The sequence below is a fragment of the Nomascus leucogenys genome, chromosome 1a (assembly GCF_006542625.1).
Source record: "Nomascus leucogenys isolate Asia chromosome 1a, Asia_NLE_v1, whole genome shotgun sequence".
In the NCBI taxonomy this organism is placed as follows: Eukaryota; Metazoa; Chordata; class Mammalia; order Primates; family Hylobatidae; genus Nomascus; species Nomascus leucogenys.
Genome location: NC_044381.1, coordinates 24,173,724 through 24,188,398, shown reverse-complemented (window position 1 = coordinate 24,188,398; position 14,675 = coordinate 24,173,724). Strand labels below are relative to the sequence as shown.

At 40.3% G+C, this 14,675-nt stretch overlaps 1 protein-coding gene across 3 annotated transcripts in view; it reads right to left on the bottom strand.

Annotated features, from left to right (window-relative positions):
- Positions 1–14,675, bottom strand: part of SVEP1 (sushi, von Willebrand factor type A, EGF and pentraxin domain containing 1) — a 231,939-nt gene that overhangs the window by 52,693 nt on the left and 164,571 nt on the right. For 2 of the 3 annotated variants that reach the window (XM_030822826.1, XM_030822920.1), the window contains exons 31-36: positions 13,438–13,611; positions 12,891–13,025; positions 11,256–11,432; positions 10,889–10,973; positions 10,120–10,311; positions 8,537–8,704 (exon numbers count right to left, since the gene is read on the bottom strand). In XM_030822826.1, coding sequence (XP_030678686.1) covers positions 8,537–8,704; positions 10,120–10,311; positions 10,889–10,973; positions 11,256–11,432; positions 12,891–13,025; positions 13,438–13,611 — 931 coding nt within the window. The remainder of the gene's footprint in view (positions 1–8,536; positions 8,705–10,119; positions 10,312–10,888; positions 10,974–11,255; positions 11,433–12,890; positions 13,026–13,437; positions 13,612–14,675) is intronic. The other variant, XM_030822868.1, reaches the window with a different exon arrangement.

The window sequence follows — 14,675 nt, the reverse complement described above, 5'->3', positions numbered from 1 at the left end:
GGCCGAATAGGAACAGCTCCAGTCTACAGCTCCCAGCCTGAGCGACACAGAAGACGGGTGATTTCTGCATTTCTGTTTGAGGTACCGGCTTTCATCTCACTAGGGAGTGTGAAACAGTGGGTGTAGGACAGTCAGTGAAGCACACTGTGCACGAGCCGAAGCAGGGTGAGGCATTGCCTCACTCGGGAAGTGCAAGGGGTCAGGGAGTTCCCTTTCCTAGTCAAAGAAAGGGGTAACAGATGGCACCTGGAAAATCGGGTCAGTCCCACCCTAATATTGCACTTTTCCAATGGGCCTGGGAAACGGCACACTAGGAGATCGTGTCCAGCACCTGGCTCGGAGGGTCCTATGCCCACGGAGTCTCGCTGATTGCTAGCAAAGCAGTCTGAGATCAAACTGCAAGGCGGCAGTGAGGCTGGAGGACGGGCGCCCGCCATTGCCCAGGCTTGCTTAGGTAAACAAAGCAGCCAGGAAGCTCGAACTGGGTGGAGCCCACCACAGCTCAAGGAGGCCTGCCTGCCTCTGTAGGCTCCACCTCTGGGGGCAGGGCACAGACAAAAAGTCTGCAATAACCTCTGCAGACTTAAATGTCCCTGTCTGACTGACAGCTTTGAAGAGAGTAGTGGTTCTCCCAGCACGCAGCTGGAGATCTGAGAATGGACAGACTGCCTCCTAAAGTGGGTCCCTCACCCCTGACCAGCCTAACTGGAAGGCACCCACCAGTAGGGACAGGCTGACACCTCACTCGGCCGGGTACTCCTCTGAGACAAAACTTCCAGAGGAACTATCAGACAGCTGAATTTGTGGTCTCACGAAAATCTGCTGTTCTGCAGCCACCGCTGCTGACACCCAGCCAAACAGGGTCTGGAGTGGACCTCTAGTAAACTCCAACAGACCTGCAGCTGAGGGTCCTGTCTGGTAGAAGGAAAACTAACAAACAGAAAGGACATCCACACCAAAAACCCATCTGTACATCACCATCATCAAAGACCAAAAGTAGATAAAACCACAAAGATGGGGAAAAAACAGAGCAGAAAAACTGGAAACTCTAAAAGGCGGAGCATCTCTCCTCCTCCAAAGGAACACAGTTCCTCACCAGCAATGGAACAAAGCTGGATGGAGCATGACTTTGACTAGTTGAGAGAAGAAGGCTTCAGACAATCAAACTACTCTGAGCTACGGGAGGAAATTCAAAACAATAGCAAAGAAGTTAAAAACTTTGAAAAAAAATTAGAAGAATGGATAACTAGAATAACCAATGGAGAGAAGGGCTTCAAGGAGCTGATGGAGCTGAAAGCCAAGTTTCAAGGACTACGCGAAGATTGCAGAAGCCTCGGTAAGGGATGCGATCAACTGGAAGAAAGGGTATCGCTGATGGAAGATGAAATGAATGAAATGAAGCAAGAAGGGAAGTTTAGAGAAAAAAGAATAAAAAGAAATGAACAAAGCCTCCAAGAAATTTGGGACTATGTGAAAAGACCAAACCTACGTCTGATTGGTGTACCTGAAAATGACAGGGAGAATGGAACCAACTTGGAAAACACTCTGCAAGATATTATCCAGGAGAACTTCCCCAATCTAGCAAGGCAGGCCAACATTCAGATTCAGGAAATACAGAGAACGCCACAAAGATACACCTCGAGAAGAGCAACTCCAAGACACATAATTGTCAGATTCACCAAAGTTGAAATGAAGGAAAAAATGTTAAAGGCAGCCAGAGAGAAAGGTCAGGTTACCCACAAAGGGAAGCCCATCAGACTAAAAGCTGATCTCTCAGCAGAAACTCTACAAGCCAGAAGAGAGTGGGGGCCGATATTCAACATTCTTAAAGAAAAGAATTTTCAACCCAGAATTTCTTTTTTTTTTTTTTTGAGACGGAGTCTTGCTCTGTCTCCCGGACTAGAGTGCAGTGGCATGATCTCGGCTCACTGCAAGCTCTGCCTCCCGGGTTCACACCATTCTCCTGCCTCAGCCTCCCGAGTAGCTGAGACTACAGGCGCCCACCACCACGCCCGGCTAATTTTTTGTATTTTTTTTTAGTAGAGACAGGGTTTCACCGTGGTCTCAATCTCCTGACCTCATGATCCACCCGCCTAGGCCTCCCACAGTGCTGGGATTACCAGCGTGAGCCACCGCGCCCGGCCACAACCCAGAATTTCATATCCAGCCAAACTAAGCTTCATAAGTGAAGGAGAAATAAAATACTTTACAGACAAGCAAACACTGAGTGATTTTGTCACCACCAGGCCTGCCCTAAGAGAGGTCCTGAAGGAAGCACTAAACATGGAAAGGAACAACTGGTACCAGCCACTGCAAAAACATGCCAAATTGTAAAGACCATTGAGGCTAGGAAGAAACTGCATCAACTAACGAGCAAAATAACCAACTAACATCATAATGACAGGATCAGATTGACACATAACAATATTAACTTTAAATGTAAATGGGCTAAATGCTCCAATTAAAAGACACAGACTGGCAAACTGGATAAGGAGTCAGGACCCATCAGTGTGCTGTATTCAGGAAACCCATCTCACGTGCAGAGACACACATAGACTCAAAATAAAGGGATGGAGGAAGATCTATCAAGCAAATGGAAAAAAAAAAGGCAGAGGTTGAAATCCTAGTCTCTGATAAAATACACTTTAAACCAACAAAGATCAAAAGAGACAAAGAAGGCCATTACATAATGGTAAAGGGATCAATTCAACAAGAAGAACTAACTATCCTAAATATATATGCACCCAACACAGGAGCACCCAGATTCATAAAGCAAGTCCTGAGTGACCTATAAAGGGACTTAAACTCCCACACAAAAATAATGGGAGATTTTAACACCCCACTGTCAACATTAGACAGATCAATGAGACAGAAAGTTAACAAGGATATCCAGGAATTGAATTCAGCTTTGCACAAAGTGGACCTAATAGACATCTACAGAACTCTCCACCCCAAATCAACAGAATATACATTTTTTTCAGCACCACACCACTCCTATTCCAAAACTGACCACACAGTTGGAAGTAAAGCTCTCCTCAGCAAATGTAAAAGAACAGAAATTATAACAAACTGTCTCTCAGACCACAGTGCAATCAAACTAGAACTCAGGATTAAGAAACTCACTCAAAATCGCTCAACTACATGGAAACTGAACAACCTGCTCCTGAATGACTACTGGGTACATAATGAAATGAAGGCAGAAATAAAGATGTTCTTTGAAACCAACAAGAACAAAGACACAACATACCAGAATCTCTGGGACACATTCAAAGCAGTGTGTAGAGGGAAATTTATAGCACTAAATGCCCACAAGAGAAAGCAGGAAAGATCCAAAATTGACACCCTAACATCACAATTAAAAGAACTAGAAAAGCAAGAGCAAACACATTCAAAAGCTAGCAGAAGGCTAGAAATCACTAAAATCAGAGCAGAACTGAAGGAAATAGAGACACAAAAAACCCTTCAAAAAATTAATGAATCCAGGAGCTGGTTTTTTGAAAAGATCAACAAAATTGATAGACCACTAGCAAGACTAATAAAGAAGAAAAGAGAGAAGAATCAAATAGATGCAATAAAAAATGAAAAAGGGGATATCTCCACTGATCCCACAGAAATACAATCTACCAACTGAGAATACTACAAACACCTCTATGCAAATGAACTAGAAAATCTAGAAGAAATGGATAAATTCCTTGACAAATACACCCTCCCAAGACTCAACCAGGAAGAAGTTGAATCTCAGAATAGACCAATAACAGGTTCTGAAATTGTGGCAATAATCAATAGCTTACCAACCAAAAAGAGTCCAGGACCTGATGGATTCACAGCTGAATTCTACCAGAGGTACAAGGAGGAACTGGTACCATTCCCTCTGAAAGTATTCCAATCAATAGAAAAAGAGGGAATCCTCCCTAACACATTTTATGAAGCCAGCATCGTCCTGATACCAAAGCCTGGCAGAGACATAACCAAAAAAGAGAATTTCAGACCATTATCCTTGATGAACACTGATGCAAAAATCCTCAATTAAATACTGGCAAACCGAATCCAGCAGCACATCAAAAAGCTTATCCACCATGATCAAGTGGGCTTCATCCCTGGGATGCACGGCTGGTTCAACATACGCAAATCAATAAATGTAATCCAGCATATAAACAGAACCAAAGACAAAAACCACATGATTATCTCAATAGATGCAGAAAAGGCCTTTGACAAAATTCAACAACCTTCATGCTAAAAACTCTCAATAAATTAGGTATTGATGGGACGTATCTCAAAATAATAAGAGCTATCTAGGACAAACCCACAGCCAATATCATACTGAATGGGCAAAAACTGGAAGCATTCCCTTTGAAAACTGGCACAAGAGAGGGATGCCCTCTCTCACCGCTCCTATTCAACATAGTGCTGGAAGTTCTGGCCAGAGCAATCAGGCAGGAGAAGGAAATAAAGGGTATTCAATTAGGAAAAGAGGAAGTCAAATTGTCCCTGTTTGCAGATGACATGATTGTATATCTAGAAAACCCCATTGTCTCAGCCCAAAATCTCCTTAAGCTGATTAGCAACTTCAGCAAAGTCTCAGGATACAAAATCAATGTACAAAAATCACAAACATTCTTGTACACCAATCACAGACAAACAGAGAGCCAAATCATGAGTGAACTCCCATTCACAATTGCTTCAAAGAGAATAAAATACCTAGGAATCCAACTTACAAGGGATGTGAAGGACCTCTTCAAGGAGAACTACAAACCACTGCTCAATGAAATAAGAGGATACAAACAAATGGAAGAACATTCCATGCTCATGGGTTGGAAGAATCAATATTGTGAAAATGGCCATACTGCCCAAGGTAATTTATAGATTCAATGCCATCCCCATCAAGCTACCAATGACTTTCTTCACAGAATTGGAAAAAACTACTTTAAAGTTCATATGGAATGAAAAAAGAGCCCGCATCGCCAAGTCAATCCTAAGCCAAAAGAACAAAGCTGGAGGCATCACGCTACCTGACTTCAAACTATACTACAAGGCTACAGTAACCAAAACAGCATGGTACTGGTACCACAACAGAGACATGGATCAATGGAACAGAACAGAGCCCTCAGAAATGATGCCGCGTATCTATAACTATCTGATCTTTGACAAACCTGACAAAAACAAGAAATGGGGAAAGGATTCCTTATTTAATAAATGGTGCTGGGAAAACTGGCTAGCCATATGTAGAATGCTGAAACTGGATCCCTTCCTTACACCTTATACAAAAATTAATTCAAGATGGATTAAAGACTTAAATGTTAGACCTAAAACCATTAAAATCCTACAAGAAAACCTAGGCAATACCATTCAGGACATAGGCATGGGCAAGGACTTCATGTCTAAAACACCAAAAGCAATGGCAACAAAAGCCAAAATTGACAAATGGGATCTAATTAAACTAAAGAGCTTCTGCACAGCAAAAGAAACTACCATCAGAGTGAACAGGCAACCTACAGAATGGGAGAAAATTTTTGCAACCTACTCATCTGACAAAGGGCTAATATCCAGAATCTACAATGAACTCAAACAAATTTACAAGAAAAAAACAAACAACCCCATCAAAAAGTGGGCAGAGGACATGAACAGACACTTCTCAAAAGAAGACATTTATGCAGCCAAAAAACACATGAAGAAATGCTCATCATCACTGGCCATCAGAAAAATGCAAATCAAAACCACAGTGAGATACCATCTCACACCAGTTAGAATGGCCATCATTAAAAAAACAGGAAACAACAGGTGCTGGAGAGGATGTGGAGAAATAGGAACACTTTTACACTGTTGGTGGGACTGTAAACTAGTTCAACGATTGTGGAAGTCAGTGTGGCGATTCCTCAGGGATCTAGAACTAGAAATACCATTTGACCCAGCCATCCCATTACTGGGTATATACCCAAAGGACTATAAATCATGCTGCTATAAAGACACATGCACACGTATGTTTATTGCAGCACTATTCACAATAGCAAAGACTTGGAACCAACCCAAATGTCCAACAACGATAGACTGGATTAAGAAATTGTGGCACATATACACCATGGAATACTATGCAGCCATAAAAAAGGATGAGTTCATGTCCTTTGTAGGGACATGGATGAAACTGGAAACCATCATTCTCAGTAAACTATTGCAAGGACAAAAAACCAAACAACGCATGTTCTCACTCATAGGTGGGAATTGAACTATGAGAACTCGTGGACACAGGAAGGGGAACATCACACTCTGGGGACTGTTGTGGGGTTGGGAGAGGGGGGAGGGACAGCATTGGGAGATATACCTAATGCTAAATGACGAGTTAATGGGTGCAGGAAATCAACATGGCACATGGATACATAGGTAACAAACCTGCACATTGTGCACATGTACCCTAAAACCTAAAGTATAATAATAAAAAAAAAAACTAAAAAAAAATAAAAATAAAAAATAAAGTGGGAATAATATTTCTTCTTCCAAACTCCATCTTTGTAGAAGGAGGTACATGAGATGATTCACATAGAATTCTTCTAAATAAAAAATCCTCTTCAAATGAATAGATTTTTAAATCATTCTCATAATTGTCTTAATTGATTCTTTAAATCACTTTTAGATAAGCAACATTAGGCAGACATAAAACTCTTCTTACTTTATCTTCTAAGTGAACAATTTGTGAAGATGTGTATGATTTGTGAAGAGGAAAAGGTATAAATCTGTACATGTAGCATCATCTTTAATATTCAAAAATACATGCAAAGACAAAATTCTAGGAAGAAATGAAGTAAAATATTACCAATATTTGTCTTTGGGTAATAAAATCATGGGTGACTTTTAAATATAGATTTTGTATTTTCTAATTTTATATGGTGATCATGCATTACTTTTTAAATCAGAAAAAGCCCCAGCAATAGTCAATATCTAGATATTGTTTGGAACATGTATATTTGCTAAGATTTCGCAAACATTTAAATGACTAATTTAAATAGTCCTATCATTAGGGGCAGTTCTTATGTGAGTGAGTCCACAGGGGATAGATGGGACTATCAAAAGCCATTCCTGCACTGACATTTTAATATTAAAGATTCCTTGTTCACTTAAGAAGATGTTAAGATTTGGGCTTCAGTTATTTATGCAAGTCTTTAACTCTTATTATCTTTTTGCAAGAAAATATTGTTGCCACCTGCTGGCAGTCATGTATTAGTGGAATAGTTTTCTGTTCCCGTGAAGTAAAATCCAACTTCCATGAAAATACAGAAACTGCACCAATCATCATAATAATGGCTATGTTTGTTGGGTTCATTGATTTTTTTTTCTGGTTAGGCCATGTATTAGATCATTTTATTTCTCACAATATCCATAAGTATGAACTCGTTTTATGCAGGAGCGCAATCAAGGCAGAGAGGTCACACTGTTTCCCTAAGGCCCCGCAGTTAGTGAACAGAGTTGAGATACAAATCCAGAAAATGGCAACTTTTCTGCTGTGGCAGCTTGTGAAAAACAACTGTAGAAATCTGGAGTGTGAAAGCACTATTGATGAAAATATTTATTGAGGATGCACAGAGAAAAAACAATGATTGCAATGAAATGCAACTCAGATGACCTGAGATTTAGCCACCCCTCCATACCTTATTGGCTGCATTGAGACCCTAAATTGATCATCCCAAAGGGAGCCTTTCCCTTCTCTGTCCCTCACAGGGCTTTTGTGAAGATCAAATGAGACAATGAGTCTGAAAGCCCTTCGTAATTTGTTTCCTGGTTTCCAAAGATTATTTCTAAATTAAATAAGATCCTTAGAAATGTAAAAACCTGAACTTTATTATCTTTTTTCCTCCCTGTAGATATGTCATCTTTATGTTATGACTTAAGTCTTGCCTTTGGTTTGGCAGAATATAAATACACAAATGCCCACTTAAAGGTACTTTTTGCATCTTTAATAATACAATATAAGGCTGGGCGCAGTGGCTCATGTCTGTAATCTCAGCACTTTGAGAGGCCGAGGTGAGTGGATCACCTGAGGTCAGGAGTTCAAGACCAGCCTGGGCAACATGGTGAAACCCCATCTCTACTAAAAATACAAAAAGTAGCCAGGTGTGGTGGCAGGCGCCTGTAGTCCCAGCTACTTGGGAGGCTGAGGCATGAGAATTGCTTGTGCCTGGGAGGTGGAGATTGCAGTGAGCCAAGTTCGCACCAATGCACTCCAGCCTGGGCAAGGTGATAGAGCAAGACTCTGTCTCAAAAAAAAAAAAAAAAAAAAAGAAAGTATAATATGAAGATATTTTTTCACTGCATTGCCCAATGTCCATTATTAAGGGTCTAATTTGATATACTACTCAAATTCCAGGAAAATATTATTTCCACAGGAGAATATACTCCGTCTCTGCAGGTAGGAAATAAAAGCATAAGGCTCTCTTTGTCTTTGGCTGCCAGGAAATTAAATTTCGTGTCCAGTGGAGCCCATCTCTGCAGTCGGGAGCATCCACTTCCCTGGCTCTCAATGATCCTTTCCTTCACAGGCTCTACTCACCCTTCTTTGCAAGTGTAAGTGACGGTGTTCCTGAAAGTGAAGTTACTCCCCATAATGACAGCATCTTTGATGGCAGGCGGCTCTCCACAGAAGACAAGGTGACAGGCAGGTGGCGCTCTGTCCCAGATGCCAGAAGCCATGCATTCAATAATGGAAGGGCCCTGTAAACTGCAGGAAAGAATGATGTTACTCTTTCATTGGCTATGGATTTGCTGCTATAGGGATAAAACAGGAAAAACTCAGAAGAAAATAAGGAACATTTGAGGAATTTGAGTACACAAAAATAGCATTTCTCCATATTAGACTGCTTTATACGAAAGCAAGAGAAATCTAAACAAGCTATATACCATTTGAAACAATGGGTGAAAACAATGTAACAACAGTAATCACTTGGTGCATAGTAAAATATTGAATCCGCTTATGGACAGTGGTGTAAGACACTCCAGACCTGTGAAGAGCAGATTACTTGGATGAGAAGGGGTCCATTAGACTGGTTAGAATCCAACAGGAAGAAAGGCACTCACCTAAGTAGCCAGGAAATCAGGGCAACTAAGGTCAAAGGGAACTGTCCAGGCCATGAGCCTGGGCATTTGAACCATGCTGCCCCTGACTCTGACCTCTGGTCTTCCTTTGACTTAAACCTCACATCCCTATGCCATGGCTTATCTGCCTTTCTTCTCAACCTGATTCTGATAGCATGCTTTAATTCACTCCACTTTCTGTTCACTCAGTCTGTTCCACTTCAGCTCCTGTTGATCACATTTCTGATCACAGCCTTTCTCCACTGTCTCTTCTGTTTAAACACACACACACACACACACACACACACACACACACACACACACACAGACACACACACACACACACACCAATAGTTAATCTCCTACAGTATTAAGAACTTAGCCCCTTATCTTGACATGATTTTTCATAACATTCCATGCAATGTTGAATATAAGCTTGGTAAGCTGTTTATAAAGAAATCCATCACAAAAGCATTTATTGGGTATTCTGTTTATGCGTCATAAACAATTTTTGCTTTCATGTTTAAAGTCTGAATGCTTATAGCAATTGAACTAGGACTCCCAGAGTCATAGTTAGATAGAATATTTCCTTGGGCATTTACCATTAGCTAGGTAGGCCTCAGGAAGCATACAGATTTGAGAATATCCTCGTATTTATAAATTTGTTTTTAGAGTCAGCCAGTCACGTACAAATGAAACCTATTGAGTAAAGAATACAGGCACGGTGGCTCACACCTGTAATTCTAGCACTTTGGGAGGTTGAGGCAGGTGGATTGCTTGAGCTCAAGAGTTCGAGACTAGTCTGGGCAACATGGCAAAACCCCCATCTCTACAAAATATAAAAATTAGTTGGGCATAGTGATGCACACCTGTAGTCCCTGCACTCAGGAGGCTGAAGTGGGAGGATCACTTGAGCCTGGGAGGCGTAGACTGCAGTGAGCTGAGATCGCGCCACTGCACTCTAGCCTGAGTGACACAGTGAGACCATGTCTCTGAAAAATTAAAATAGGGAGCGAGTGACACAGTATTGTAGAAAGCTTGGTTAGTGTCTACAAATGTTACCTGTATCCTGTATCGCATGAATACGATGCAGTAGAAAGGTAGGTAAGCCCACTCAAAATATATTTTCCATTATTTATGTTTTCCGGACTAGAACACTTCACTGGTTCACACACAGGAGGGGAATGACTCCAAGAACCGTTAGCAAGACAGGATGATTCTTTATCACCGGCCAGATTATATCCTTTATTACACCTAAAGAAGATAGAGGAAAATTACGGGATATAATTTGTTTTATTTTGCATGCTTTTGTCTGTGCCAAAAACCTCTAAAAATATTAAGAATTTATACATATTGGAAAAGTTGATTTTTTTCCTACTAAAATAATGCTTTTAAATTAATTTTTTTCAAGATTGAATACTGTATATCTTCCTCACAGGGAAGTAGGATAGATTTAAGAATTTGACTTGCCTTCAGTTTGTGTCATGGGTTAGTAACTACAAACAGGGAATCCTTGGCTTGAGAGTGGTGTGGTCTAGTCTGTTTCTGAGACATCAAGATTATTCATTAGCTAGGAGCATCCACTCTCAGGGTGCCTCAAGGGGGCACTGGAGGTAATGATAGGTTATTGGTCAGGGGATTTAAGGATTCTAGATATAACTGCCGTTAAATTATTGGATTAAGATTTGTTCACACTACATATCATTCAATTAATTACATATTAATTCAAAAATGTCCTCTGGAATTATTTTTGCACCCCCTTTCTTTATTATATCACTACCAGTATGTCATCAACATCTTCTACAATACAGTTTTAATATTAGATACTTACCTATATGTCACTTTGCTGCCAAAGGTAAATGCTAACTCCTCAATGCAACCATTTTCTGGAATAGCCGGTTTACCACAGGAAACAGCTTAACAAAGGAAAAACAAACAAGTGACTTTTTTGAGACTGTGTGTGCAAAAATCTTTGAAATCTCAAGGGGCAGCTCAAGATCTTTTTTTGTTTGTTTTTTCTTTTTTTTTTTTTTTTTTTTGGTGTGTGTGTGTGTGTGGGGGGGGTCATGTTTAAACATGAGCCTAATACCTCAGTTCAAATACAAAGAACATTGATATAACATAACACTTTATATGTCTACACCTTACCTTTCTAGGATTGCCAAACATAAGAAACGTGGTAAATTTACTAAACATACCTTTACAATATGGTATTAGATGATTCCATTCTCCAGACTCCAAACACGTGATTTTGGTTACTCCCATCAACTGATATCCTTCCTGACATGAAAATGTGACTTCAGCACCTGCTGTATAAATCTCACCTGAGGAGTGGCCATTTTCCGGATTTCCTGGAGCCTTACATTTTATAGGTTCTAGAAACAAACAGTTTTGGTGGAATAATAAGTGGCTTTCACACAACCACGCAAAGTCTCACAGCAAAAGAATTCCACTATAGTTAAGAAACCTGTTAAAATCACAAGAGAAAACCTCGTGAAGGGAAATGCATGAGGGCCCAGAAACACATTGGACATTAGGCCAGAACATACATTTAATAAGCATTTAAGCAATAATAGTTTGAAACAGCAATGCCTAACAACAATATACATAATTTTTCTGGCCCCAAAGGTAGGTGCTCATTGGGAAAGTAGTGGTGGTGCTACAGCATGGCTTAGAAAGGCGTTAGCCTCTTTCATCTGTTCCCTCTTCATACCCAGTTTTTCAGAGCAATTGACTTGGTGTCAGGCTGATGGAAAGGCTGAATAAAGCAGATTCAGGAAAGTTTCCAGCCTCCCTTCCCAAATAGAGTGTGGGCTCTGGGCTCTCCCTATCTACAGATTCAAGGTCGGTCACCACTGCTATAACAGGAAGGAGAAAAGGCTAAAGCAAGGTTTGGGCCAGCGTTGAGCAAGAAAAGTGAATATAATACTTGAATTCTCAAAAGGGGAGGATATATTGCATCAATCTTTTCAAAGGCCATTCGAGCTATATAAGTCAAGGAGTTTAAACAAATTCTTCAAGTAAACGCAATTATGAGCTGATTTTGAGGAAAACAGCCAGAGGTAAGCACAAAGATGTATGTCCAAAGATGCTTATTAAACTGTTTTCCATAGTGAATATCACTTAATATTAACATACAGAGAAAAGTTACTTATGGAGAATCCATAAAGTGAATTGTAGAACAGGAATTAAAATCCTGCTCTCAAACTATTTTGTGATATCAAAAATGTGCCTGATATAATATTACATGAAATAACTAAAATAAATGTTTATATGGTGTGTTTACATAGACATCTTATTGTTTTCCAGGAGTCACTCCTCACAACAAATGAAGAAATACTACAATGGGTTGAGAGATCATCTAGTATTATCGAAGCTATTTCAAAATATTGTAACGCAAGATATCTTGGGGAGGCAAGACGTCATTTTTTCCGATGATATAATTTTGTGTGATTGAGACTGAGGAAAGATATTGATAGTGAAGATGTGATAAAGCATCTTTCTTGCTCTGATTGAGGCAGGGAGGTCACCGATTATATTTCTATATCCACTCTATTATTCTTGTACTATGTAGACATTTCAACATTCTAGCAGCATAGTTGGCTATCAGTTTTGTTTCTGAGAAATTGGGAAGTTGGGGGAGGCACAATGCTACTTTAAAGCACTTTTAGTTGTTACTGATGTGTCTTTTGTAAGAACTTTATCTTGTCCGCCTACCTGTATGCCCTTTGAAGTTGAAACTATTATCTCACTTAGAAATAACACACACTTAAAATATGTACTTGAATAAAAGAATGGAATTAGGAACTTCTAGTTCTACATATATTAGTTACCTGCACAGTTTTTCCCATCTCCTGTGTACGGTGGGATACATGAACATAAGTAGGATCCATCTGTATTCAGGCAAGAAGCATGCTCACTACAATCTGATCCAACTGCACACTCATCAACATCTAAAATGAAGACAGCTGATAAATATTAAAGTTGATTCCTTTTCCTTATATATCAGACATCTGTTTTTACTTTTAAATCATTACATATAATGTAATGCACAACACTTCATATATTTGTATAGAATTTAAATATAACAGTCATAATCACATTGCAGATATACAATAAAAGCTATTATTTCCCTAGTTTATAGGTGGGCAAGTATAAGACAGGGATATATAAATATAGTCTTAATATGGAGCCTGATAAAAATTTAAGACATTTCTGGCACCTCTACATACAGGTGCTTTGTCACTATGGCTTGGCCAGAGCTTACTGGGATGAGATAAAGTTAACAAAGCAATGCCTCAAGAACCTCAGGAATTTGGGATGACTGTCATCTACAGAGCTAGAATAATCTCGTATAGTAGTTGCCAACATTTATCTCACCAAGGCAGGATGGTGAAACGCCGTTCCAGCTCCCATTATCTGTACAGAACATCCTTGAGTCACCCAATAGATAGTAGCCATTGTTGCACTGGTAGGTTACTGTGCTGCCAGCATAAAAGTCATCGGCTGAATGGAAGCCATTCTCCAAAGGAGGTGGCACCCCACAGCTAATGCCTGTAAGGTGACCAGGAAGAAGACAATGACATTAAGAGCAAAATACTCCAAGAACACTTTATTTGTATTAAACTAGCAGTTCAGTTAAGCATGACATTTTTACTGAATGCAAACATCAGACTGAGGGTGTCCTAGGGATAGCAGCAGCCTGAACCCTCAGCATCTAGCACATTGCCTGGCTCATAGTAGGCATGCAATTCATTTATTCAAAAAACATTTACCCACTAGACGCTGATAAAGTTTGGATATTCGTCCCTGCGCAAATCTCATGTTGAAATGTGATCCCCAATGTTTGAATTGGGGTCTTGTGGGAGGTGTTTGGGTCATAGGGGCAGATCCCACATGGCTTGGTGCTGTCCTTGCAATAGTGAGTGAGTTCTCGTGAGATCTGGTTAAGTGTGTGGCATCTCTCCCTCCACTGTCTCTCTTGCTTCTGTCATGTGATGTGCCTGTCATGTGATGTGCCTACTCTTGATGCCTTCTGCCATGAATAAAAGCTCCCTGAGGCCTCCCCAGAAGCTGAGCAGGTGCCAGCACCGTGCTTCCTGTACAGTCGGCAGAACTGTGAGCCAATTAAATCTCTCTTTTTATATATTACCTAGTCTCAGGTATTTCTTTATAGCAATGCAAAATGGCCTAACACGCAGACACTGTTCTAGGTGCTGGAGTTACAGCAGTGAGCCAAACAAACAAAATCCCCGCCTTATGGAGCTTATTATCTAGTGGGGCAGATAGGCAAAAAAAAAAAAAAAAAAAAAGGTGAATATATCAGGTGGTAACAGGTGCTTATCTAAAATAGCAGTCTAGCCTCCACCCAACCCTCATTTTGTATTACTTTTTTTTTTTTTTTTAAGATAGGGTCTAGTTCTGTCACCTAAGCTGGAGTGCAGTGGTGCAATCTCAATTCACTGCAACCTCTGCCTCCTGGGCTCAGCGATCCTCCCATTTCAGCCTACTGAGTAGCTGGAATTATTGGCACACACCACTATACCTGGCTAATTTTTGTATTTTTTGTGGAGATAGGGTTTCATCATGTGCCTAGGCTGGTGTTGAACTCTTGGGCT